Here is a 25,321-nt window from a genome sequence, read left to right on the forward strand (position 1 = left end):
AGGTTGAGAGGTATGTGTATATACTCTTTTCTTCTTACTAGAGCACGTGTAATCAAGCATCTACTACTGATATGAGTCATAACTTAAATTTGTGGAGTACTTTTAGATCAATGCTTACAAAGCAGTTTCACATTCATTATAAATCCTGTACAGTACATTAGCATAGGCTAATAATTTTCTTACTCTTTATTCTTAGGTTGAACCAGCCAAATTTTCGAGACAGCTCATGGCTTAGAGGAAGGCTCATCTAAATAAAGGCCAGCTAAAGTGACATTGCAGGGATTAAATCCTTCTCTGGCTGCCTGTGTGACCAGAAGGCTTATTTGCAAGTTTCTTCTTTCCCGGGGTTCAGATTATTAGGTCTCCAGGGCCCTGCGGCTTGACAGCAAGAGAAGCACGAAATGAAGGTCAGAGATGAGCTCCCGCAGCAGGGTCTTGAGGTCCTCCCAGGGGCATTTACACACCAGAGTGCAAGATTCTCTGGCCATCAAGGGGAATAGCAAACAGAAGCCTTTGTCCTGGGGCACAGCCACCTACCACAAAGCATCAGACTCCACGTCTGGCCAGAAAGTTCCTGGAGTCCCATCAGGGCAGTGGGTATGTAACGTGTGCCTAATTGTACAGCTAGAGCTTGCAAGTTCAATGTGAGGGAAGGTGGGAAATGACTTGAGTGAGGTGAGCAGCTCCTGGCTGGGCTGGGCAGACTCAGCTACCACCTTCACTGCCCTCCTCTCACTAAACCTGAGAGGGCGGCTGCTCAGCTCTCAGGAAAACTCTCTTGAACCCTGGGCACCTGCTGTCCTCAGTTGGCATCTCCCACCCTCTGAGCCTCTTCTGCTCCTGCACAACCTGCCCTTAATCGGTGGCTCTTTGCTGAGATGGAGACGTGAGCCCCCGTGGACGATGACTGCAGTGTATACAAATGGAGGCGGCCTGGTGAACCCCCACTATGCCCGGTGGGATCGGCGCGACAGCGTAGAAAGTGGCTGTCAGGCCGAGAGCAGCAAGGAGGGCGAGGAAGGACAGCCCCGCCAGCTGACGCCCTTCGAGAAACTGACACAGGACATGTCCCAAGATGAGAAGGTGGTGAGGGAGATCACTCTGGGGAAACGGATAGGCTTCTACCGAATTCGAGGGGAAATCGGAAGTGGCAACTTCTCCCAAGTGAAGCTCGGGATTCACTCCCTAACCAAAGGTAGGATCCGACTTCCCAAGGGTCATCCCTGGAGGTATTGGGACCTAGTGTAGGCGCAGGGTTAGGTGGCCAGGGCTAAGGAAGCAAGTAAAGTGACCTCAGCGGAGCCCCTGCAAGGCTCACATCCTGTGCCAGCCGCCTTCTGTGATCTTCTCAGTTAATTTCCACAGTAAACATGTGAGGTCAGTATTTTTTTTCCATTTTGCAGATAGAGAAACTGAGATCCAAAGAAGGTAAATGTATCTTCAGTTCAATCATAGAGGTTTTTGACTCCAAACACCCTTCCACCATACTATGCATATAAACCCACTCAAACATGAGAAGAATCTCTCCTCTCTGGTGAGGCCTTCGAGAAGTGGAGTGGAGTATGGCTTGGAAACAAGCCACCTCATCTCCCAAGCCCATATTTACAGTTTCCATTTATATTTGTGTCTCAGTGACAATGGCACAGTGCAGCACAGGAGACCCTCCGGATGGGCACTGTCTCTGGAGAGCGGGGTCCAGTTTCCCTTCCATTCGGAGGCTGCTACTTCTGTCATATTTGAGAGAAAGGGATTTGATCTCAGGACCTTTTCTGTTCAGTCCACCCTGTCCTAGCTCTCATTGTTTGGCTCCTCACTCCACATTTGCTTGGCTACTGGACACTCTGAGATTCTGGACTAGCAGTGCCCAGCACTTTGGCCTCAGGGAGAAACCATATGGAGAGCCCAGCACCCTTCTGCTGCTCCGACCCCACTGTGGGCACTTCCCCAACTTAGCAGAAGTCTGGGGATTATCATAAGGGACTTACAAGACAGAAAAAGAACACTTTATGACTTGGCATAATTTACTGAGTCCTAAAACCCATGGACTCTACCGTCTCCCGAGAGTCCCTGATTTACATTTTCTCTGCTTGGACTCAGTCAGCCACCATGTCTCCAAAATCTCTCTTTTCTTATATTAGAGTTGTCTTTTGCTTCCTTTTCTTCTCCAACCCCCAATCCCATGCCCCTCCAATCCCTTTGGTTGGCCTTTATAGAAAAAGCTCCACACACGTGTGCATACATGTACCTCCCCCTGGCAACTGACCCACACACTCCCAAGTCACTGGAGTTTCACATCTTCTGTACTCTTGTTCTGAAGCCTGTGTATCTGGGTTCATGTCTTCACATCTTGGCTACTCTACTTACTCGTCTGGGTAAATTACAGTACTTATCTGAGCCTTAGATACCTCACTTATAAAATGTAGCCAATAACCGTGCTTACTTCATAGGGTATCATAAGGATTAATAAGTGCTCAACAAATGTTAGTTAGTGGCATCATTTTGCAGTTGCTTAATAAGCCTTGCCTTGCCTTTGTGCAACCGAAGATCAACTAAAGTATCTTTATCAGAAGTTCATTCCTGCCCATCCCAATACACAAATTGAGATCAATGCAGCTGCCATGCCCTACAGCCATAGTTTTCAACTGAATGCACGTTAGAATTACCTGGGAAGGTTTAAAAGAGAATTAGTGCCCAGAACTCACCCTCAGAGCTTCTGATGTGATTGGTCTGGAGTGGGACTGGGCATGGGTAGTATTTGAAAACTCTCCAGGTGATTCTAACTAACATGTAGCACTAAGAAATACTTGCCTACAGCAACTTGCACATACTGCAGACAGCTTTTAAAATAGTACTTTCTTGGTAGTTGCCACAAATGGATAATCCAAGTATTATTTGTATTTTAAAATCATTATGAGGTATTGTGTCAGGTTTCCATGCCATGTTTAACTTTCAAATTTCATTTCACTTGAGAGAATATTCATTTATTATTCATTTAGGTGAACAATAGAAGCACTATATTAGGCCTTGGGGGATATAAAGATGAAATAGATACAGCCTTTATCCTCCAGGATAAGGGAAAAGAAGAGGTGTACAAATAAGTATAATACAAACCAGAATTTGAAAAACAGAGAAGAGAAAAGCTATGAACTTAAAGGAAGGAAAGAGACTCTTCCACCTTAGGAATACGGTGAAAGGCTTTAAGTGAAGATCAAATTTGAGCTACACCTCAATGAAGGATAAGATTTTGGATAGGAAGTGACTATAGGACAGAGGAGGGTTAGGGGTTAGCTAGAGGAGAATGTGAATAAACGCATTAATGTAGGGAAATGACATATATAGTACAGTTACCCTAACAGTAGGGGAAGTAGGGTAAAGGGCTGGAAAACTTAGCTGTGGCTGAATCATAGGGGACTTTGAACATTATCCAAGGATTTTGGATTGTTTTTCTTACAATGAAGACTTTAAAATTTTTGTGATTAGAATTGGGCTTTTGGAAGGTTAACCATATAGTGAGGAGAATGAAGGCTGAAAAACAAGAGATGCAGGAGACAGGGAGCTATCAGGAATCTATGGTGATGGTCCAGCCACAGGGAAGAATATCCTGAGCTAGGTGAATGTCAGTCAAAATAGAAAAGAGGAAGGAGCTGGCCATGCCAAAGAGAAGAATCTGGAGGATTGGTGTGTTAGTCAGTGTTTTCCAGAGAAACAGTACCAACAGAAAAGAGAGAGAGGCGGAGGGAGAGAGAGAGAGAGAAAGAGAGATTAAGAGAGAGAGAGAGAGATTGAGAAAGAGAGAGACATTTACAAGGAACTGGCTCACACAATTATGGAGACTGCCCCCAAGATCCACAGTCAGCAAGCTGGAGGCGCAGGAGAGCCAGAGGTGTAAGTTCCAGTCTGAAAACCAACAGACTCAAGACCCAGGAAGAGTCACGTTCAGCTTGAGTCTGAAGGCCAAAAACGACCAATGTCCCAGGTAAAGGCAGTGAGGCAGAAGCAGTTCCCACTTACTCAGTCTTTTTTTTTTTTTTAATTAATTGTTTAATTAATTATTTTTGAGACTGAGTCTCGCTTAGGCTGGAGTGCCTATCCTCCACCTCCCAGGTTCAAGTGATTCTCCTGCCTCATCCTGAGTAGCTGGGATTACAGACATGAGCCAACTTGCCCAGCTAATTTTTTATTATTTATTTATTTGAGACAGAGTCTCGCTCTGTTGCCCAGGCTGGAGTGCAGTGGCGAGATCTTGGCTCACTGCAAGCTGTGCCTCCCAGGTTCACGCCATTCTCCTGCCTCAGCCTTGCGAGGAGCTGGGACTACAGGCGCCCGCCACCACGCCAGGCTAATTTTTTGTATTTTTAGTAGAGACAGGGTTTCACCGTGTTAGCCAGGATGGTCTCAATTGCCTGACCTCGTGATCTGCCCGCCTCAGCCTCCCAAAGTGCTGGGATTACAGGCGAGCCACCGTGCCCGGCCCTTACTTAGTCTTTTTGTTCTATTCAGGTCTTCAACTGAGAAAACACCTACACAGACACACCCATAATAATGTTTAACGAAATGTCTGGGCACTACGTGGTCCAGTCAATTTGACACATAAAATAAACCATCACAGTTGGTAACTGATTGGATGTAGAACTGAAGATGGAAGGATGGAAGAAGGCAATGACCTTGCTTTAGTTGACTGTGTGAACCAAAACAAGGGTGATGCCTTTAATAGGAATAGGAGGGAGAGCAGATTTGGGAGGGAAAAAGATGACTGAAAACACTGACATCCAGAAGGAGCTGTCTACTGGGCATGCTCCAGTCGCGGACATGGGCATGAGGTCAGAACAGGATTTGCATTAAGATGATTGTGGAAATGGATGCAATCACTGAAGGAGACTGTGGAGAAGGGTGACGAGCAACCTTTTTACACTTAGTAGCTAGTTCTACATCCTAGTTGACATTTTATATATGGATTTTTGTTTTTGGTTTTGTGTTTTTTTTTTTTGAGATGGAGTCTGGCTCTGTCGCCCCTGCTGGAGTGCATATACGAGCAATCTCAGCTCACTGCAAGCTCTGCCTCCCAGATTCACGCCATTCTCCTGCCTCAGCCTCCTGAGGAGCTGGGACTACAGGCACCCACCACCACGGCCGGCTAAGTTTTTGTATTTTTAGCAGAGACGGGGTTTCACCATGTTAGCCAGGATGGTCTCGATCTCCTGACCTCGTGATCTGCCCGCCTTGGCCTCCCAAAGTGTTGGGATTACAGGGGTGAGCCACCGCGCCCGGCCGGATTAGTTTTAAATATGCTAATGGAATAATTCACTGTTGCTTCATGAACACTATGATTTTTCAATGTCATTATAGATATTTTTCGATATCTGTATATATGTGTATATATTATCCATGTATGTGTATTTATTATCTATACTCTCATCTTTTAAAGAGGATATATTGTTTCACATATAGCTGCAGCATAAATTCTTTAACTTAGCCACTATTGGTTAACATTTGGACCATTTCTACAGTTTTGCTGTTAGTTATAATGCTACAGAGATTATTCTGTTCTATACTTCTTTGTATATACATATGTTTTCTCTCAGCATACATTCCTAGAAGTTAGCTGTCTTGGTCAGAGGGCGTGCATTGAAAAATTTTAACACATAGCACCCAAAGAGCAGCTTTTGAATCCTTACTCATAGAGTACATCTATCTGCAATTCAAACCTCATACAGACTAATGTTGCTTTTCAGTAGTCTAGAGCCAGCATGAAAGACAAGATAAAACACATAGGGCGATGAAAGGCCAAAAATCGAGACAGAAGATGTGATTTGGAAGATTACAAGAGAAGTTGGATAAAGCCAAACAAGGAGAGTAATTTAGAAAAAAGTGTCCAATGCTGCAGAAGGGTCACAGAGCTACAGTCTGAGCAAAGCCTACTGCACAAGTGTGGGTTTAGATGTTAGATTCCAATAGAAGGGAAGCAGGATGGGACAGTAGGAAAAGTGTGGACTTGGGGACCAGACAAATTTATCTGGAATACTCATTCAGTAACTTATAGGCTTCTGACTCTAGGCATATTAATCTCTTTGGTCCTCAGTTGCCTCAGCTGTAAAATAGAGATAAAGGTTTTTAGAATTGTTGGGGAAATTGGAAATAATATATGTGAAGTACATGACATATATACCACATATGTACCACTCAAAATGGTAGCTGTCATTGCTATAACTTTACTTTTTAATTAAACTTATTTCAAAGGGTATTTAATGTTATTACAATAACAAAACACCAGTATCACTTACTATTAATAGAAGGTGATGGTAAAAATAAATATAATGCAAACAAATTAAAAAATATTAAAGGAAAAATACCAAGTAACAAAGTAATTTTTAAAACATGCTAACAATCAATCTCAGACTTTCTCTTTGCCTTAATTAGGAGAATTAGAGGAGAGCTGAAATGGGAATCCTGTTTTAATGCTTTGATTCAGTGCTATTTAAGGCTGTTTCCATGCCCTAAAATCATTTCAGTCTCGTGAGTCTTAAAGGTTCCACTTTGGGAAGCACTGACATCATCTAGTTCTCCCATGTTTTACAAATGAGGAAATGGAGACTCAGATGAGGCTGTCCCAAGGTTTAGAACCTGTTCACAGGAACTCACATGGAAGGAGGTGTATTGAGTACAGGAGAATTCTATGTACCCACAGCAGGGAAGTAGGGCTGGGTCTTAAGATGATATTCTTTCGATCTTCACTTTCTCTGGGGCTGTGTGCTTTCTCATTTCTACTTTTCTTGATGAATTTGTTCCATCCTTGTACCTCTTTCTGCAAAATGGTTTTCCACACTTAATTATCAGAAGGTATATATGGCCAAAAATGGTTGTTGCCAGTCCCACGGCTACATAAACTGTCAGCGTTATTGACCATCTCCATCCCATGTGTTTCATTCTGTTTCAGTTCAAATTTTAAAGAGATATATATACTTGATTACTAGCCAGTTGACAAGGAGCTACCTTTGAGTCAAGGGCATGCCCATGTCAGTGAGCTGTAGCCCTTTGAGTCACGTGGGCCACTACTGTCTCAGCAGAGCCAAAGGTCCAAAGAAGTGTCTCTGAGAAGGGAGAAAATTGACAGACATATCCACCATAGAGACATTAGCTAGCTAAGCCGAGAAGTTTCTACAAGCTGGGAGCAAAACAGTGTCCAATTCTGTAGACAGGATATTATGTGAAAGGACAGAAAAAAAAGGTGGAATAATAATTGGTGTTTATATACTGACTTCTCGGGTTCCAAAGACTTCTTGTCTGTTGTATTACAAAATTAACTTCATACTTGTCCCCATGAGTTTCAGAGAGCATGGCATTTTCCTGCTGTGTGGGTGTGAGTGGGTGCCTTGTGTGGCCTCACTGACATGCCCTCCTTATACCGAACCTGCTACAGAGTAGCTCTGTTTTCAAAGAGACAGTCTCACCCGCTGGTTCTGGGACAGTGTGTGCAAAAAGGGCAGGAAAATAGTGGTTTGTACATATATGGCCCCTCACCAAACCAACTTGCCCAGAATTGTCATCAGCTTTTCTAGGAATATAAGGACAGTTTGAATAAGATAATAGAGGAGATTCCCAGGAAAGCAGACAGTTTCAATGCCAGGAGCAGCTCCCAGGACAGTAGTCTAAAAAAAAAAAAAAAAAAAAAAAGAAAGAAATACAAATCACCAAGTACTCTGGATCTCTACAAAGGAGGCTCCAATATGGGTCCCTGCTGGCCGGGGTTTATTTTTATAGCTCACAGTTTGGAATTCCCTTGTGCTCTCCAAGCTGATAGGGAAGGTTGAGAGTCATCATGAGCCCCCTTTTAGGTTGATTAGAAATTTCTCATAAGGGATGATGCACTTGGCTTCTGAATATTTTATGTCCCATCTGTTGTTACAAACAAAAGAAGTGGCAGTGGATGTGGGTGTTTTTTTTCTGTTGCTGCCCTTCCGACTTCTTCCTTCTGTTACTCTAGTCTCATGTTTCTAGGACCCTTTCTTCCTCCCACTTTACTTATCTATTTATCTATTAATTCATTCTTTCCTTCCTTCCTTTTTTTGTTTTCTTTTGAGGAAGAGTTTTGCTTCGTTGCCCAGGCTGGAGTGCAGTGATGCGATCAAAGCTTACTGCTGCCTTGGACTCCTGGGCTCAAGTGACTCACCCACCTCAGCCTCCCAAAGCACTGGGATTACAGTGTGAGACACCGTGACTGGCCTTCATTCCTTTATATATATATGTGTGTGTGTTTATGTATATATATGTTTATGTGTATATATCTGTTTATGTATATATATAGTTTAATGGAAGCAGACAGGAAACAATTGATAGGTACTGTCCACAGTAAGGCAGCAAGAATGTGCTTACCTGTGCCCAGTGAATCCAGGAAGGGTCTATTGAGCAGGAAAGGCTTGCGATGGGTCTCGAGGTCTGAGGAGCAATTTCACAGGAGAAGGGGGAATGAGAACTCCAGAAAGAGAGATAGGGTGTAAAGTACATAGAAGCGTGAACCAGTGTGGGGAGTATTTGGAGATTTAAAAGTAATTCAGCAAAGCTAGAGCATGAGGTGCACCCACAGAGTCATGGGAAAGAGATAAGGTGGTTGGGGCTTGATCATGGAAAATCTTCTTGGATATCTGGATTTTGTCATTTAGGTATTGGAAAGCTATTGAAGAGCTTTTTTTTTTTCTTTTTTTTTTTTTTTTTTTTTTTTTTGAGATGGAGTCTTGTCCTGTCACCCAGGCTGGAGTACAATGGCATGATCTCGGTTCACTGCAACCTCCGCCTCCCAGGTTCAAGCAATTCTCCTGCCTCAGTCTCCCGAGTAGCTGAGATTACAGGCACACGCCACCACAGTTGGCAATTTTTTTTTTTTGTATCTTTAGTAGAGATGGGATTTCACCATGTTGATGAGGCTGGCCTCGAACACCTGACCTCGTGATCTGCCCACCAGTCTCCCAAAGTGCTGGGATTACAGGTGTGAGCCACTGCACCCAGTCGTTGGGGAGCTTTAAGCAAGCCATCAATGCAAGTGATTCATATGATTTTATTTCAGTGTGGAATGTGAATTGGAGAGTAAGGAGAGTCAAGGAAGTCAGAAAAAAATGTTAGTCAAATGGTCCAGATGGATGATGATGTTCATCTCAACTAAGGAGAAGTGGCAGTGAGAACGGAGAGAAGGGGATGCATTTGAAAAATGTCTTAGGATATTGGAAAACCTTGTGATCAATGGCATGGGTGAGAGCAGCACGGGACATAGGAGAGGAAGAATTGATGATGACTCCCAGTTTCCAGTTTTAGTGCTTTACCAGTAAATAATTACAGGAGAAGTGGATTTGAGAGTAAATTTTTGGAAGCATTGACCTGGAGGTGTATGGAATTCATGAAATGAATGGGTCTAGCAGCTTTATTGGAGCCCAAGAGAAAGTATGATATGTAAAGATTTGCATCTTAACAAACTCTGGGATGTAGTGAAAATCTTGGGAGTCCTAGTTACAAGCTCCTTGGTGTCAGACATTTTATCACATTGATCCTTAAAGTTCCTCCATGTGTGTTATAAATAATAAACCCTCGACAAATATTTGGTGATTAAGTTAGTATAACTTCTCATGAAAAACCAGGAGTGGTGGAGGAAGAAATATTCGAGGGAGCAATGCATAGCAGCACCTTCTGGTAGGTGCTGTATGCTATGATCTCCCTGGAGGACAGGGCTGGAGCACGAACTCAGTCTGTAGCAGAGCTGCATAAAGATAGCCCAATGGTTTTGTCTTGTTTTGCTTTTTCTAGAGATGAAGTCTCAACTATGGTTGTCCAGGCTGTTCAAGAACTTCTGGGCTCAAGCAGTCCTCCTGCCTCAGTTTCCTAAGTAGCATGGGGGAGAGCTATGCACCACTGCACCTGGCTGCTCACTGGTTTTAAAAAAGTGATTCTCCCCTCTTGAATACGTTCATTAAAACAGCAATTTGAAATTGTATTTTCTTACTTTAAAAATGGTTAGTGATTTTGGGAATTCACCCTAAAAATAAATCATATATTGGAAATACTATAACCAAAAAAATGTTCATTGTTGTGTTATTTATAGTGTTGAGAACTAGTAATACCTTATGGGATCCAATGATATAGGAATGGTCAAGTAAAGCATATACACTGGACAGAAGATTCCATAGCCATGAGAAATCATGATTGTGAAGACTCTGTGGTAACATGGAAGATGGGCAGGACATGAGAGTAAGTGAAAAGCCAGGTGCAAATCGAGTGCACACTATGATGATAATACTCTGGGTTTTTCAGTGAGATTATTCATTCAACAAATACTTGTTGAGCACCTACTATGCAACAGCCACTATTCTAGGGACTGGTGATACAGCAGTGAACAAAATAGACAGCAATCTCTGTCCTTATGGAACTTACACTCTAGTGAGAGAGAAGGCAGACAAAAATAAATGTGTAAAATATTTATTGTATTATGTAGTGATAAGTGATAAGAAAGAAAAGAGGGCCAGGCGTGGTTGCTCATGCCTGTAACCCCAGCACTTTGGGAGGCCAAGGCGGTCGGATCACGAGATCAAGAGATGGAGACCATCCTGGCCAACATGGTGAAACCACGATTCTACTAAAAATACAAAAATTAGCTGGGCATGGTGGTGTGCACCTTTAGTCTCAGCTACTTGGGAGGCTGAAGCAGGAGAATCGCTTGAACCCAGTAGGGGGAGTTTGCAGTGAGCCAAGATCGTGCAACTGCACTCCAGCCTGGTGACAGAGCCAGACTCCATCTCAAAAAAAAAAAAAAAAAAAAAAAAAAAAGAAGAGCAGGAGGGGAGATAGAAAGCATTGAGGATGACAGTTTTTAGATAAGTTGGCCAGGATAGCCTTACTGAGAGGTGATATTTAAACTGAAAGAAATGAAGGAAATGGCTATGCATGGGGGAACTCCATCAAGCAGAAGGCATAGCAGGCGTAAGAGTGCCCAGATGGGAGATGCCTGCAGTACTCTTGAAACAGCTGAGGGGAAAGGACAGAGAGTAACAGGGAACAGATTGTGGAGGACCAAGTTTGTCAAAGTAAGGAGTTTGGCTTTTCCTGGAATTTCGCAGGAGCCATCAGAGGGAACCAGGGATTTCACAAAGGGAACCAGGGATTTCCTGGGATTTCACAGGAGCCATCAGAGGGAACCAGGGAGTGACGTGATCTGGCTTATGCTTTAACAGGATCACTCTGGTAGCTTTGTTGAAAATAGACACAGAAGGCAGAAAAGGAGAGATCAGTTAGAAGCCTATTGTATTAATCCAGGCAAGAGATAAAGGTGGTTTGAACTAGGAAGGTAGCCGTGGAATGCTGAGAAGTGGTTGGAGCTTGGCGGTATTTAAAAGGTTAAAGATAGCAAGACTTGCTAACAGATTGAAAGTGGAATATAAAAGAGAAAAGTCAAATACTCAGAAGGTTAGGTAAACACAAGAACAGTTTACATTGACTGCAATGGGGAAGATTGTAGGAGAAGCAGGTTTGGGTCAGGAGAAATCAAGAGCTCAGTCTTGAGCATGTTATGTTTGACATGCCTATTACACATTTATGACACTACAGAGCAGACATTGTGAGTGCCTCCATGTCCCCTTGGGTCTTACCATTTCAGTGCTTGCAAGACTGACTTTCAACTGCTAGTCTCTCTGTCTCTCTGCCTCTGGGCTTTCTCTAGCTTCTGGAGCCTACTCTGCATGTATGGTAGCCCAGAAGTACAGAATGCACTTCCTGGTGGAGTGGCCAGCAACCACTGACTGGTAGGAGTTAATGTAAAAATACTGCAGTTCTCTCACTCTCCTAACAATGAAATTAAGGCATAACTCTTAGCAGAATTTACTGGACACTTGTTTAATAACACCCTCTATGGGCTGCCTTTCTTGTCTCACTTCCCCATTCTTCTACTAGGGTTTCTAGGATCATCTCCCTCACAAAATGCTTGCAGTTGAACCTCTGCCTCAGAGTCTGGCTCTGGCCGAACCCAAACTAAGACAACACCCAAGTGGGCAGGGTATTTATGTGTATAGAATCACCAAGGAGGTGATTGTAGAGAAGAAGTCTGAGGACTAAGCCTTCAGGTATTTAACATTGAAAAGGAGGCTAGGGAGATGAAAAGGAGGATAAAGAGTTGAAAAGGAGGCTAGGGAGATGAAAAGGACACAGCTAAGAAGTCTTAAATGAAGTGGCGAGAAGTAGGAGAAAAGCCAGAAGTGTGGATTGTCCTAGAAATCAAGTGAAAAAGGTAATTTTAAGAGGAAGATTGAAGCCTGAGAACTGCTCACTGATTTTATCAATTTGGAGGTCATTGGTGACCCTAAGGAGGGCATTTTTAGTAGCGTTATCTCTTGGGTTCAAGAGAAGATAATGAGGGGAGAATTGGAGACAGTAAAGTGACCAACTCTTTTCTTTTTTTTTTTTTTTGAGACGGAGTCTCGCTCTGTTGTCCAGAGTTGGATGGACTGCAGTGGTGTGATCTCGGCTCACTGCAAGTTCCGCCTCCTGGGTTCAAGTGATTCTCCTGCCTCAGCCTCCTGAATAGCTGGGACTACAGGTATGTGCCACCACGCCCGGCTAATTTTTTGTATTTTTAGCAGAGACAGGGTTTCACCATCTTAGCAAGGGTGGTCTTGATCTCCTGACCCGCCTTGGCCTCCCCAAGTGCTGGAATTACAGGCGTGAGACACTGCGCCTGGCCTTGACCAACTCTTTAAAGGGGTTTTACTATAAAGAGAATGAGAGAAAGAGGTCTAATGCTAGAGGGGGAAGTGGAGTCGAGAGAGGCTTTTTTGTGATTTTTTTATAACTTTTTTTTTTTTTTTTTTTTAAGCCTGGCATGGTGGCACGTGCATATAGTCCGCAGCTGTGCTGGGAGGATTGCTTGAGCCTAGGAGTTCAAATCTAGCTTGGGAAACATAGCAAGACCCTGTCTTTAAAACCAAAACGCAAACCAAAAAAACCACACACATATAACCTTTTTATGTTTAACATATATCAATACCAAAAAAGTATAAAAATCATAAGTATTCATTTCATAAGTATCCATGGGTAATATTCATTACCCATGGAAGCGCCACCAACATCAAGACAGAGAACACTTCTGGTACTCAGAGCGCTGCCCCCACCTGCTCATCATTCTCCATTCTATTCTCTACATCCTCATGTGTAACCACTATTCTGACTTCTAATACCACAGATTGCTTTTGACTGTTTTAAACTTTACATAATGGAATCATCCAATACATATTCTTTTGTCTTACTTCAATTATCCAATTTTAAGTTTGTGACTACCATCCATACTATTTTATGTAGTTTAGATGTTTCATGCCCATTGCGATATATACATTGGCATTCATTGTATGAATGTACCACAATTTATTTATCCATTCAACTGTTGATGATGTGACTAATTTCCAGTTTGGGGCTATTATGAATAATGTTGATGTGAACATTCTAGTACAAGTCTTTTGGTAAACTTTTTTTTTTTGAGGCAAGATGTTGCTTTGTCACCCAGGCTGGAATGTGTGGCACAATCACAGCTCACTGCAACCTTGACTTTCTGTATTCGAGTGATCCTCCCACCTCAGCCTCTGGAGTAGCTGGAACCACAGGGGCATGCCATTATGCCCGGCTAATTTTTTAAATGTTTTGTAGATGTGGGGTCCTGCTATGTTGCCCAGACTGGTCTCAAACTCCTGGGCTTGAGTGATCCTCTTGCCTCAGCCTCCCAGAGTGCTGGTATTACAGGTGTGAGCCACCGAGCCTGGCTTGTATGCATTTTTATTGGGGAATTTTTACTTATAAATTTTTTTCAATGACTTTTGGGGTACAAGTGGTTTTTGGTTACAAGGATGAACTGTAGACTGGTGAAATCTGAGATTTTAGTGCACCTATCACCTGAGTAGTGTACATTGTACCCAATACATAGTTTCTAATCCCTCACCCCCTCCTACCCTATTCCTTCTAAGTTTCCAAAGCCCATGCCTTTTCATACACATAGCTTAACTCTCCTTTCTAAGTAAGAACACACAGTATTTGATTTTCCATTCCTGAGTTACTTCACTTGGAATAATGGTCTCCAGCTCCATCCAAGTTGCTGCAAAATACATTATTTCATTCTTTTTCATGGCTGAGTGGTATTCTATGGTATATGTACCAGGTCTTCTTTACCTACTCATTGGTTGGTTGGCATTTAGGTTGGTTCCAGATCTTTGCAATTGTGAATTATGCTGCAATAAACATATGCATGCAGGTGTTTTTTGATATAATGACTTCTTTTCCTTTGGGGAGATACCCAGTAGGGGATTGTTGGATTGGTAGATCTACTTTTAGATTTAGATTTTAATTTACTTTTAGATTTTAGATTTAGAAATCTCCATTCGGTTTTCCATAGAGGCTGTACTAATTTGCATTCCCACCAGCAGCGTATAAATGTTCCCTTTTCACCACATTCATGCCAACAGCTAGTGTTTTTTTGACTTTTGAATAATAATCATTCTGGCTGGGGTAAGGTGGTATCTCACTGTAGTTTTAATTTGGATTTTTGTGATGATAGTGATATTGAGTGTTTTTCCACATGTTTGTTGACCATTTGTATGTCTTCTTTTGAGAAATATTTATTCATATCATTAGCCCACTTTTTGATGAGATCTTTTTTTGTTTGTTTGTTTGCTAATTTGTTTGAGTTCCTTGTAAATTCTGGATATTAGCTCTTTGTCAGATACATAGTTTGCAAATATTTTCTCCCATTCTGTGGGTTGTCTACTTGCTTTGATGATTAGTTTTTCTGTTGTGCAGAAGGTTTTCAGTTTAATGAGGTCTCATTTATTTATTTTTGTTTTTGTTGCATTTGCTTTTGGGGTCTTAGTCATAAATTCTTTAAGTCAATGTCCAGAAGAGGTTTTCCTGTTTTTTTTTTTTTTTTTTTTTCCTGTAATTTTTGTGGTTTCAGGTCTTAGATTTAAGTCTTTAATCCATATTGAGTTGATTTTTGTATAAGGTGAGAGGGATCCAGTTTTATTCTTCTACATGTGGCTATCCAGTTTTCCCAGCAACATTTATTAAATAGGGTGTCCTTTCCCCAATTCATGTTTTTGTATGCTATGTTGAAGATCAGTTCGCTGTCAGTTTTAAAAAAAGAGGAAAATCTATGAGTCTTTTGAAGGAATCTTTAGGGTTTTCTAGGTATAGGATCATATCATCAGCAAACAGAGGTGGTTTGACTTTTCCCTTTTCCAATTTAGATGTCCTTTATTTCTTTCCCTTGCCTGATTGCTCTGGCTAGGACTTCCAGTACTATGTTGAATAGAAGTGATAAAAGTGGGCATTCTTGTCCTGTTCCAGTTCTCAGGGGGAATGCTTTCAACTTTTCCCCATTCAGTATGATGTTGGCTTTGGGTTTGTGATATATGGCTTTTGTTATTTTGAGTTATGTTCCTTCTATGCCTAGTTTGTTGTCATTGTTTTTGTCATAAAGCAATGCTGGGTTTTGTCATGACATTGTTTTGTCATAGAGCAATACTGGATTTTACTGAGTGCTCTTTCTGCCTCTATTAAGATGATCATATGGTTTTGTTTTTAATTCTGTTTATGTGATTTATCATATTTATTGACTTGAATATATATATATTTTTGCAGATTTTTTTATTATTTTACTTTAAGTTCTGGGGTACATGTGCACAATGTGCAGGTTTGTTACATATGTATACATGTGCCATGTTGGTGTGCTGCACCCATTAACTCGTCATTTACATTAGGTATATCTCCTAATGCTATCCCTCCCCCTTTCCCTCACCCCATGACAGGCCCCAGTGTGTGATGTTACCCACCCTGTGTCCAAGTGTTCTCATTGTTCAATTCCCACCTATGAGTGAGAACATACGGTGTTTGGTTTTCTGTCCTTGCGATAGTTTGCTCAGAATGATGGTTTCCAGCTTCATCCATGTCCCTACAAAGGACATGAACTCATCCTTTTCTATGACTGCATAGTATTCCATGGTGCATATGTGCCACATTTTCTTAATCCAGTCTATCATTGATGGACATTTGGGTTGGCTCCAAGTCTTTGCTATTGTGAATAGTGCCACAATAAACATATGTGTGCATGTGTCTTTATAGTAGCATGATTTATAATCCTTTGGATATATGCCCAGTAATGGGATGGTTGAGTCAAATGGTATTTCTAGTTCTAGATCCTTGAGGAATCGCCACACTGTCTTCCACAATGGCTGAACTAGTTTACAGTCCCACCAACAGTGTAAAAGTGTTCCTATTTCTCCACATCCTCTCCAGCACCTGTTGTTTCCTGACTTTTTAATGATCACCATTCTAACTGGTGTGAGATGGTATCTCATTGTGGTTTTCATTTCCATTTCTCTGATGACCAGTGATGATGAGCATTTTTCATGTGTCTGTTGGCTGCATAAATGTCTTCTTTTGAGAAGTGTCTGTTCATATGCTTTGCCTACTTTTTAATGGGGTTGTTTGGTTTTTTTCTTGTAACTTTGAGTTCTTTGTAGATTTTGGATATTAGCCCTTTGTCAGATGAGTAGATTGCAAAAATTTTCTCCCATTCTGTGGGTTGTCTGATCACTCTGATGGTAGCTTCTTTTGCTGTGCAGAAGCTCTTTAATTAGATCTCATTTGTCAATTTTGGCTTTTGTTGCCATTGCTTTTGGTGTTTTAGACATGAAGTCCTTGCCCATGCCTATGGCCTGAATGGTATTGCCTAGGTTTTCTTCTAGGGTTTTTATGGTTTTAGGTCTAACATTTAAGTCTTTAATCTATCTCGAATTAATTTTTATATAAGGTATAAGGAAAGGATCCAGTTTCAGCTTTCTACTTATGGCTAGCCAGTTTTCCCAGTACCATTTATTAAATAGGGAATCCTTTCCCTATTTCTTGTTTTTGTCAGGTTTGTCAAAGATCAGATGGTTGTAGATGTGTGGTATTATTTCTGAGGGCTCTGTTCTGTTCCATTGGTCTATATCTCTGTTTTGGTACCAGTACCATGTTTTGGTCACTGTAGCGTTGTAGTATAGTTTGAAGTCAGGTAGCATGATGCTTCCAGCTTTGTTCTTTTTGCTTAGAACTGTCTTGGCACAAATGCAGGCTGTCTTTTGGTTCCATACGAAGTTTAAAGTAGTTTTTTCCAATTCTGTGAAGAAAGTCATTGGTAGCTTGATGGGGATGGCATTGAATCTATAAATTACTTTGGGCAGTATGGCCATTTTCACGATATTGATTCTTCCTATCCATGAGCATGGAATGTTCTTCCATTTCTTTGTGTCCTCTTTTATTTCATTGAGCAGTGGTTCGTAGTTCTCCTTGAAGAGGTCCTTCACATTCCTTGTATGTTGGATTCCTAAGTATTTTATTCTCGTTGAAGCAATTGTGAATGGGAGTTCACTCATGATTTGGCTCTCTGTTTATCTGTTATTGATGTATAGGAATGCTTGTGATTTTTGCATATCGATGTTGTATCCTGAGACTTTGCTGAAGTTGCTTATCAACTTAAGGAGATTTTGGGCTGAGACAATGGGGTTTTCTAAATATACAATCACGTCATCTGCAAACAGGGACAATTGGACTTCTTCTTTTCCTAATTGAATACTCTTTATTTCCTTTCATTGCCTGATTTCCTGGCCAGAACTTCCAACACTATGTTGAATAGGAGTGGTGAGAGAGGGCATCCCTGTCTTGTGCCAGTTTTCAAAGGGAACTCTTCCAGTTTTGGCCCATTCAGTATGATATTGGCTGTGGGTTTGTCATAAGTAGCTCTTATGATTTTGAGATACGTCCCATCAGTACCTGGTTTATTGAGAGTTTCTAGGATGAAGGCTGTTGAATTTTGTTGAAGGCCTTTTTTGCGTCTATTGAGATAATCATGTGGTTTTTGTCTTTGGTTCCATTTATATGCTGGATTACATTTATTGATTTGTGTATGTTGAACCAGCCTTGCATCCCAGGGATGAAGTCAACTTAATCATCGTGGATAAGCTTTTTGATGTGCTGTTGGATTCAGTTTGTCAGTATTTTATTGAAGATTTTTTTACATCAATGTTCATCAGGGATATTGGTCTAAAATTTTCTTTCTTTGTTGTGTCTCTGCCAGGCTTTGGTATCAGGATGATGTTGGCCTCATAAAATGAGTTAGGGAATATTTGTCTTTTTCTATTGATTGGAATAGTTTCAGAAGGAATGGTACCAGGTCCTCTTTGTACCTCTGGTAGAATTTGGCTGTGAATCTGTCTGGTCCTGGACTTTTTTTGGTTGTTAGGCAATTAATTATTGCCTCAATTTCAGAGCCTGTTACTGGTCTATTCAGGGATTCAACTTCTTCCTGGTTTAGTCTTGGGAGGGGGTATGTGTCCAGAAATGTATCAATTTCTTCCAGATTTTGTAGTTTATTTGCGTAGAGGTGTTTATAGTATTCTCTGATGGTGGATTCTATTTCTGAGGGATCGGTGGTGATATCCCATTTATCATTTTTTATTGCATGTATTTGATTCTTCTCTCTTTTGTTATTTGTCTTGCTAGCAGTCTATCAATTTTGTTGATCTTTTCAAAAAACCGGCTCCTGGATTCATTGATTTTTGATTTTTAAAGTTTTTCTTGCATCTCTATCTCCTTCACTGCTGCTCTGATCTTAGTTATTTCTTGCCTTCTGCTAACTTTTGAATGTGTTTGCTCTTGCTTCTCTAGTTCTTTTAATTGTGATGTTAGGGTGTCAGTTTTAGATCTTTCCTGCTTTCTCTTGTGGACATTTAGTGCTATAAATTTCCCTCTACACACTGCTTTAAATGTGTCCCAGAGATTCTGGTATGTTGTGTCTTTGTTCTCATCGGTTTCAAAGAACATCTTTATTTCTGCTTTCATTTCATTATGTACCCAGTAGTCATTAAGGAGCAGGTTGTTCAGTTTCCATGTAGTTGAGTGGTTTTGAGTGAGTTTCTTAATCCTGAGTTCTAATTTGATTGCACTGTGGTCTGAGAGACAGTTTGTTATAATTTCTGTTCTTTTACATTTGCTGAGGAGTGCTTTACTTCCAACTATGTGGTCAGTTTTATAATAAGTGCGATGTGGTGCTGAGAAGAATGTATATTCTGTTGATTTGGGGTGGGGAGTTCTGTAGATGTCTATTAGGTCTGCTTGGTGCAGAGCTGAGTTCAATCCCTGGATATCCTTGTTAGCTTTCTGTCTCATTGATCTGTCTAATGTCGACAGTGGGGTGTTAAAGTCTCCCATTATTATTATTGTGTGGGAGTCTGAGTCTCTTTGTAGGTCTCTAAGGACTTGCTTTATGAATCTGGGTGCTCCTGTATTGGGTGCATATATATTTAGGATAGTTAGCTCTTCTTGTTGAATTGATCCCTTTACCATTATGTAACGCCCTTCTTTGTCTCTTTTGATCTTTGTTGGTTTAAAGTCTGTTTAATCAGAGACTAGGATTGCAACCCCTGCTTTTTTTTTTTTTTTTTTTTTTTTTTTTCCAATGTGCTTGGTAGATCTTCCTCCATCCCTTTATTTTGAGCCTGTGTGTGTCTCTGCACATGAGATGGTTCTCCTGAATACAGCACACTGATGGATCTTGACCCTTTATCCAATTTGGCAGTCTATGTCTTTTAATTGGAGCATTTGGCCCATTTCCATTTAATGTTAATATTGTTATGTGTGAATTTGATCCTGTCATTATGATGTTAGCTGGTTATTTTGCTCATTAGTTGACGCTGTTTCTTCCTAGCATCGATGGCCTTTACAATTTGGCATGTTTTTGCAGTGGCTGGTACCGGTTGTTCCTTTCCATGTTTACTGCTTCCTTCAGGAGCTCTTGTAAGGCAGGCCTGGTGGTGATAAAATCTCTCAACATTTGTTTGTCTGTAAAGGATTTTATTTCTCCGTCACTTATGAAACTTACTTTGACTGGATATGAAATTCTGGGTTGCCGAGACCAGCTCAGTTGGGGAGACCCTAACCCAGTGGTGCTAGACGAATTAAAGACACACAAACAGAAATATAGAGGTATGACATGGGAAATCAGGGGTCTCACAGCCTTCAGAGTTGAGAGTCCCGAACAGAGTTTTACCCACATATTTATTAACAGCAAACCAGTCATTAGCATTGTTTTACTCACATATTTATTAACAGCAAACCAGTCATTAGCATTGTGAGATATTAAATTAGCTAAAAGTATCCTTTATGGGAAATGAAGGGATGGGCCAAATTAAAGGAATAGATTGGGCTAGTCAACTGCAGCAGGATCATGCCCTTAAGACACAGTTCACTCATGCTATTGTTTGTGACTTAAGAATGCCTTTAAGCAGTTTTATGCCCTGGGTGGGCCTAGTGTTCCTTGCCCTCATTCCTGTAAACCCACAACCTTCCAACTTGGGCATTAGGGCCATTATGAACATGTTACAGTGCTGCAGAGATTTTGTTTATGGCCAGTTTTGGGGCCAGTTTATGGCTAGATTTTGGGGGGCTCGCTCCCAACATGTCCCTCTTCTCTGATTTGCAAAGAGATAAAACAAAGGGCAACTTTGTCACGGTGAGTTACTTCTCGCAGGAGTCGGGATCCATATCTGCAGACTATACAAAGACAAACAACTTAGATTAAAAGCACAGTCATCATTTAAATCACAGAGCTTCCAAGTGTTTTTATCCATTTTAGTGGGTTACTACCTGCTAATTTGTCTGCAGCTCCTTTAAGCACTCCAGTTCCTGGCATTAGGGTCAGGTGTGCCTCAGAGGCTTTAAATGTTTGTTCTTTTAATTTTGCTATAACCAAAAACAAGTTTGTAGAGTGTCCTTCTAGATGCTTTTCTATTCTTTCCAAAATTTTGATCTTATTAAGAGTATTTAATTGTTTCCACAAATCCTTATGTTAAGCTCCTAGAGCAGGCCATATTGAGGTTGAGGTGTCACTATACTGCCATAGTTCCAGATAATAGGAACTTTTGCCGTACTTCTTATCATTTCTACCATCTGACCATTTTGTTCAGCTCATCTGAATATAGTGTGACTGTGGCACGCAGACTGAGAGGTGCAATTCAAGCTAAACATCCCCTTAGGGGACCAATTAATAATGATTCCATAGGAATCGTTGTGCAGCACCTCTGCCTGTTCTGCAAAGCAATCTTCCTAAACAAGTATGCTCGTGTTTTCTAATTGGGTCCAATCTTGTTTACAAATAGGTTTTTGAGAGTGGTATGCCTCAATTATAGGAACAGATTTATTATGGTAAATACTGAGATCAGAAAGCATGTGTAACTGTGTCATGGAGTGATTGCATCCAGGCATTATTACCAACCCTTATTGAACAAATACTCATGGCAGTGGTGATAACCGCTATCATAGCTACCATTAAATTATTCATTGTTACTGGTTGTCCTGCTTTCCTCAGGTTTTCTTCTGCCATCTGTGACAACTTCTTGATCTGCCCCCAGGTGGGTGGCTGTGTTCAACGGGTGTTGCTCGTGACAGTTGGGGTCCTCTTAAGCATCAGCCTTGACATGGCTGCACCCGGGGGGTCCTTGGGATCCTCCCGGAGTCTCTTCCTCGGCATCTGGCTCATGATAAGTTTTCAGATGTCTTTCAGATATCCAAATTGGCTGTTGATTTTGGCCTGGAGAAACACAAGCATAACCTCTACCCCAAGTTATTATTTTACCTATTTCCCAACTTTTTGTTATCAGATCTCTCCACCAAATCAGTTGTTCTGTTTCTGTCTTTGCACCTGGTTTCTGTAGATGCTCTTCAGCTGCTGATAACGTCTGGCCTTTGGGCAGGCTCAAAAAATTTAAAGTTAATAGTGCTGGGTTCAGTTGCATTTATGGGGTTCCATATTCTCTATCTCTCCCTTTCTGCTTTTGCAACTGCTGCTTTAGGGAGAGATTCACTCTTTCCACTATGGTTTGTTCTTGAGAGTTGTATAGGATACCAGTAATGTGTTTAACATTCCACATAGAGAAAAATGTAGCTAGAGCTTGGCTAGTATAGCCTGGGGCATTATCTGTTTTAATAGAAGCTGGAATGCCCATCACCACAACACACTGCAAAAGGTGACGTTTAACCCAGGTGGAAGACTCTCCTGTTTGGCATGTAGCCCAGACAAAATGAGAAAAGTGTCCACAGATACATGTACATAAGCTAGTCTCCCAAACAAGGGAACATGTGTGACATCCATTTGTCAATTAGAGTTAGGTTCCAGTCCTTGAGGATTAACTCCTCCTGTAAAAGATGAGGAATGTACCGTTTGGCAAGTTGGGCATCACTGGATAATAGCTTTAGCTTCTTTCCAGGTAATGCTGTGTCTGTTTTTGAGACCAGAGGCAGTAACATGGGTTAAATTGTGAAAGTGTCTAGCATTAGATATTGCATTAGCAACTAGGCCATCAGCCATTTGATTCCCTTCAGTCAAAGGTCCTGGAAGAGGTGTATGAACTCTAATGTGAGTGATGTAAAAAGGATGCATTCTACTCCTAACTGCTGTTTGCAATTGGGTAAAGTCATCAGTTGTTTATCTGTATGAAATCGTAACCCAGAATTTTCAATTAATTGTGTAGAGTGAACCACATATGAAGAATCAGAAATCACATTAATAGGCATATCAAAAGCAGTCAATACCTCAATTACAGCTACAAGCTCTGCTTTTTGAGCTGAAGTATAGGGCGTCTGAAAAACTTTATTTTTTGAGCTAGAATAAGAAGGTTTACCATTACTAGACCCATCTGTAAAAATATTCTTAGCACCTTCAATTGGTTTAAATTTAGTTAATTTAGGGAGAATCTAATTAGTTAATTTCAAAAATGGAAACAGCTTCGTTTTAGGAAAATGATTATCGAGAATACCCACAAAGTCAGCTACATGGGTTTGCCAAGTAAGACTATTTATAAAAGCTTGCTATATTTGTGCCTTCGTGAGAAGGACAATAATTTTTCCAGGATCATATCCATGTAATTTAGCAATCTGAGTTCTCCCAATCCCTATCATAGTAGTGATTTGATCTAAATAAGGAGTTAGAGTCTGTGTAGTATGTGGAAGAAAAAGCCACTCTACTAAGTCCTGTTCTTGGGCAATAACACCAGTAGGTGAATGCTGAGTTGAAAAAATTAGCAAATCTAGAGTCTTCTCTAGATCTATTCTATTTATCTGAGCTTTATGGACATGCTTCTCCATCAGTTGTAATTCTGCCTCCACCTCTTTTGTTAATTGCCGAGGGCTAGACTAGGATTTCCTCTAAGGATAGAAAACAGATTACTCATGGCATAGGTAGTAATGCCTAGAGCAGGTCATATCCAATTAATATCCCCTAGTAATTTTTGAAAATCATTTAATGTTTTTAATTTATCCCTACGTATGGTTACTTTCTGTGACACAATGGTAGTGTCATTTACTAAGGTCCCCAAGTAGGAGTAAGGAGTAGTAGTCTGAATTTTGTCAGGAGCTATAATTAAACCAGCGCAAGAAATTGAATATTGCAAGTGATCATAACATGGGAGTAATATATCTCGAGTAGGGGCAGCACAAAATATATCATTGGTATAGTGAATAATGTAGCACTGTGAAAATTTTTTACGAGTAGGTTCAATTGCTTGCCCCACAAAAGTCTGGCAAATAGTTGGACTCTTTAAAATGCCCTGTGGCAACACTTTCCAATGATAACGCTTAGCAGGCTGCATGTCGTTTACTGCAGGAATTGTAAGTGCAAACTGTTCATAGTCTTGCTCAGTTAAAGGGATAGTAAAGAAACAGTCTTTTAAATCTATGACTATTAAAAGCCAATTTTTTGGAATTATAGCAGGAGAAGGCAATCCTGGCTGTAATGCTCCCATAGGTTGTTTAATGAATTGATAGCTCTTAAGTCAGTTAACATTCTCCATTTACCTGATTTTTTCTTAATTACGAAAACTGAAGAATTCCAAGGGGAAAATGTAGGAGCTATGTGCCCATTTTCTAATTGTTCAGCAACTAATTTCTCTAAAGCCTCCAGTTTTTCTTTACTTAGCGGCCATTGTTCTATCCGAATTGGCTTATCTGTTAACCGTTTTAAAGGTATAGGTTCTGGAGGCTTAACAATGACCACCATCAAAAATTATTTCCTAATCTTGGGTGGGAACTTTGTTTTTCCACTTGAAGCAGTTCTTCCAAACCTTGCAAATTTTTTTCTAGTCCCATACCAGGGACATACCCCGTTTCATGCATTGTATGTTGACTGAGGGCTGTATAATTGTTCTGGAATTAGAACTTGTGCTCCCCATTATTGTGATAAATCTCTTCCCCATACATTTATAGGTACAGAAATTATAATTGGTTGAATAGTCCCAGGTTGTCTGTCGGGCCCCTCACAGTGCAAAATATAACTACTTTGATATAGTTCAGCAGCTATACCAACTCCAACTATGTTAAATTGAGTGGGTTGAATTGGCCACGTGGATGGCCAGTGCTGTAGAGAAATGATTGAAATGTCCACTCCTGTATCTACCAAACCTTTAAATTTCTTTCCTTGACTAGTTATTTCACAGGTAGGACGTTTATCAGTAATTTGATTTACCCAATAAGCTGCTTTGCCTTGTTTATTTGTGTTTCCAAATCCACCTGTTCGTTTGATTTCACTTTTTCCTGTTCCCACATATGACACAACCAGGAGCTGTGCTATGTGCTCTCCTGGCTCTGCTTTTCAGAGAACAGAAGTAGATATAACAATTTGAATTTCCCCATTATAATCTCAATCAATGATTCCTGTATGTATTTGTATGCCTTTTAAACTTAAACTAGACCTTCCTAAAATTAATCCTATTGTCCCCACTGGCAAGGGTCCACAGACTTCTGTTGGGACCTTTTGCGGGGGTTCCCCAAGCAGAAGGCTCACAGCTTTTGTGCAGCATAAATCTACTGTGGCACTACTGGCTGTGGCAGGGGACAGACATTGTACAGGGGTGAGGGAATGGCCTGAGCTGGAAATGCCCTGCTTTAGAACGGGGCCTGGGACAGGCCCCTCATGGCATTTCCTGAAATTGAGTTCCCTTCTTTAGCAAACTTAGAGTGACACTGATTAGCCCAATATTTTCCTTTTTTACATTTTGGACATATTTCAGGCTCAACAGTATTCTTTTTTCCCCTATCTGGCAGCCTGACTTGCTGATTTTTTCTACATTCTTTTTTAGTATGACCATGTTTCCCACAGTTAAAACGAGCTCCAGGAAATGGAGTATTTCCTTTATCCACTCTCAGTCCTGCCATTGCCTGTGCCAACAAAGTAGCTATATGCAGATTACCTGCGATACCATCACAGGCCTTGACATTATCA

The 25,321-nt window shown here is 41.0% G+C and overlaps 1 protein-coding gene across 3 annotated transcripts in view; it reads left to right on the forward strand.

Annotated features, from left to right (window-relative positions):
* Window positions 1-25,321, forward strand: part of NIM1K (NIM1 serine/threonine protein kinase) — a 93,588-nt gene that overhangs the window by 50,931 nt on the left and 17,336 nt on the right. For all 3 annotated transcript variants that reach the window (XM_050793463.1, XM_050793466.1, XM_050793464.1), the window contains one exon: window positions 197-1,195. In XM_050793463.1, coding sequence (XP_050649420.1) covers window positions 904-1,195 — 292 coding nt within the window. In that variant the 5' untranslated portion in view covers window positions 197-903. The remainder of the gene's footprint in view (window positions 1-196; window positions 1,196-25,321) is intronic.

Source organism: Macaca thibetana, chromosome 6, assembly GCF_024542745.1.
Source record: "Macaca thibetana thibetana isolate TM-01 chromosome 6, ASM2454274v1, whole genome shotgun sequence".
In the NCBI taxonomy this organism is placed as follows: domain Eukaryota; kingdom Metazoa; phylum Chordata; class Mammalia; order Primates; family Cercopithecidae; genus Macaca; species Macaca thibetana.